General features: G+C 35.9%; 1 protein-coding gene across 1 annotated transcript in view; it reads left to right on the forward strand.

Moving 5' to 3' along the window:
• LOC107095598 (probable ubiquitin carboxyl-terminal hydrolase creB) overlaps positions 1-3,057 on the forward strand; it is a 10,554-nt gene extending 7,497 nt beyond the window's left edge. The window contains exons 7-13 of the mRNA XM_015391755.1: positions 395-490; positions 583-714; positions 802-933; positions 1,055-1,095; positions 1,190-1,227; positions 1,319-2,881; positions 3,053-3,057. Coding sequence (XP_015247241.1) covers positions 395-490; positions 583-714; positions 802-933; positions 1,055-1,095; positions 1,190-1,227; positions 1,319-2,881; positions 3,053-3,057 — 2,007 coding nt within the window. The remainder of the gene's footprint in view (positions 1-394; positions 491-582; positions 715-801; positions 934-1,054; positions 1,096-1,189; positions 1,228-1,318; positions 2,882-3,052) is intronic.
• The last annotated feature ends 184 nt before the right edge of the window (positions 3,058-3,241 follow it).

Raw genomic sequence — 3,241 nt, forward strand, 5'->3', positions numbered from 1 at the left:
ATATATATATATATATATATATATATAGTGTGTGTGTGTGTGTGTGTGTGTGTGTGTGTGTGTGTGTGTGTGTGTAAATTCATATGTCAAGTAGTTAAATGAGAAGATGACAAGAACCAGAACCAGATTGAACCCCATATATTGCTAAAATATTTTTCAAAGGATGAGCAGTATAATGTTTGTTTGATGGTAAAGTGCTTCTCTCTGTCACCTCTGCATCTGTGTGTTTGTGTTGTGCTGGATTTTATAAGCCGGATCATTTCTGCATGTATCAAGTGCAAACTGCTTCAGGAATTTTGTGCAGGAACAGGTTTATCCTCTTAAAGATTGTATATTATTAGTTTTTTAGGGCTTTAATATTTTTTAATCAGAATTTTCTTTCCCCTTTTTTTAGGAGAATGGCATCAACGACTTCTTTAAGCCCACAGTATTTAATGGGGAAAACCAGATGTACTGTGACGAGTGCGACGAAAAAGTTGATGCCCTTAGAGTTAGTAAAGTTAAAGTTCCGGATTTTATTGAATTCTGATGAAGGGTTAAAACATAACATTTTCAAACATGACTGCATATTTTGTTCTCCAGCAATATGTTATAACACATCACCCAGATGTTCTGCTTCTGCTGCTGAAGAGATTTGACTTCAGCTATCAGTACATGTCATATGTGAAAATCAACTGTAGTGTGGACTTTCCCTATAAAATAAAGATACCAGAGGTATATTTTGGGTATTCTCTTTTTGGCATTGATCATGAACTTTGTATACCATTTACTGAATTGAATATTTCTCTATATGTTCTATAGAAACAGATATATGAGCTCTATTCAGTTGTGGAGCATTTTGGTGACCTGAGAAGCGGACATTACTGGGCAACAATAAAATCCCAGGAGGAAGAAAACCTGTGGTACACATTTAATGACACCAATGTCTCGCAGGTAAAAGAAATCACAATTTGCTGCACTAAAAAAATACTTAAAATTACCTCTTTCTAAAGTAATATGTCAAAGTAAAATAATTAAGATATAATGTGCTGAGTTTTTTTTGTCCATGTATCAGGTTGTGCCCAACAAATGTCCAGGAAATGACAACATTGCAAGGTAAACATTTAAGTTTGCATTCTATCAGTCTGTATATATGTATATGTTGCATACACATGGTATATCACATTTCTCTCCACTCATCCTTCTGTAGATCCTCCAGTGCGTATCTTCTATTTTACAGAAAGAAAGGTGAGAATTAATCCATCATTGTTCAGACATGTTCTGCTGTACTATCTATTGTACTAACTATTCAATTATCTGCTTTATTATGAAAATTCAGGCACTGAAGAGAAGGTGGAGAACAGTATTTTTCAACCACCTGGGATGGAAACCAATATTAACAAACACGAGACAGTCAAATCAAATGCAACCAGAAGTACCACTGACAAAGATTTTGCAGTGTCAAAGGTTAGCTCCACACAAACAGATAATTTACCTGATCCAACTGGTAACATCTCTGAGGACAATGGGAATATTATGGTGTATCAACACGAGGAACACGATACAGAGAATAACCTGCCGGAACATAAAGACAGAAATCGTGGAACAACAGACCAAGCTTCACATGAGAGAAAGAAACAGAACACAGCTCATTTTCAACCTGAACAAAGTCAAAATCTTGTTATGCCTGTTGATGACATGAATATTTCACAGAGACCATATGAAGAAAACATTGGTAAGAACAAAAATATAAATGGTACAGAAAAACATCAGACAGAAAACAGTCATGTTGAGTGTACAACAGTAAGAAATCCAAATACTGCTGAGCAGGGAGAATATTTTCTTCCTCCTAATTACCAGATTCAACAAAATAAAGACAAAAACACAAACAAGTCTATAAATATACAGGCCAGCAGTAATGGTGTTGTTAAACCTGATGAGAGAAAAACAGATCCTACATATAACCAACCTGAGACCACACATGCAAACCTAAATAAGAATAAACAGACAAGAGAGAGAGAGGAACATATAAATCAACCGCTTAGTGTTGCATCTGATCATGTTCCACAAAGCAATCAGGGGAGGAAGAGTAAACAAACTGATTTGAAAGATCAAGCCCTAGCTGCTGAGCATCTCCAAATGTCAGATAAGAGGAGTAGGAAAACAACATCTAAAGCAAAGGAAGAAAACCAAGTTGATGCTACTGAAGCTGGTTGTCAACCTAAACAGGATCATATAGATTGTAGCAGCATCAACAAAGGTCAAACACAGAATAATGGAAACACCAACGGAGACTATAATAGTGGTGTTATACAGGCAAGAAAAACACAACCAATGATACAGTCTACCCGAGATAAATGTGCACTGGATAAGAAGAGAAACACCAAAGAATATGATGGTACAATGAAAGAAGATGGTTTAAAGACCCACGCCAAAGGTCAGGAAAGTAATGAAGATACTGATGATTCTCCTAGACAATCTGGATCAAGGAACGAGGAGAGACAGGCAGGGAAACAGGTAGCTGAAGGGAATGCAGAAATAAGTATAGCAAACACAAGTAAAGGACCAAAGGGTAATCGTAAAATTATATTCAAAATAATAGAGGAAAAGACTGAGACCATTATTAGTTACAAAGGGATCAGCAGGGAAACAAGTGTGAAGGAAATCTCACAAGGCATCATTACAAAGAAGGAAGAAAACAGTGTGGGGCACCAAATAAATGAAGAACAAGGACAACTCATGGTGGATGAAAATCAAAAACACACAACCAGACTGGCCAAAAAGTTTAAAATGTTTCAAGTAGAAACTTCTTTGCTGAAAAAAATCCCCGATGCAGAGCTTGATGCTGCTGGAAAACTTCTAAGATCAAAAAAAAGAAATAGGTTTAAACGCATGTGGTTGGGTAACCCAGCTAAAAAGACGCAGCTAAGAAGGAAGGGAATTATGAAGAAGAAGAAAAGAAGAAAAGAATAAATATTCTTTGTTTACCCATTTCAAAAAAAAAAAAAAAAGGAGATCAGTTTTAAGATTGAGCATAAAATAAATCTGGTGAGCCTTCTACTGTACACATCAGCATGAATCAGTAGAGCCCTGCTGATGGAACAGCTCTGAGGTTTCACACCTTTACCTTAAATACGGCTCTTAGATCATCTTATATTTTCCCTTAAAAAGTGAGACAAAATCAAAATGTTAATACAAAAGCTGGTTTACTCACTCTGTTTATAACGGATAGAGCATGTATTTTATCTCAAGAAAACAGAAA

Source organism: Cyprinodon variegatus, unplaced genomic scaffold (genome assembly GCF_000732505.1).
Source record: "Cyprinodon variegatus isolate N-32 unplaced genomic scaffold, C_variegatus-1.0 Scaffold559, whole genome shotgun sequence".
Classification (NCBI taxonomy): Eukaryota; Metazoa; Chordata; class Actinopteri; order Cyprinodontiformes; family Cyprinodontidae; genus Cyprinodon; species Cyprinodon variegatus.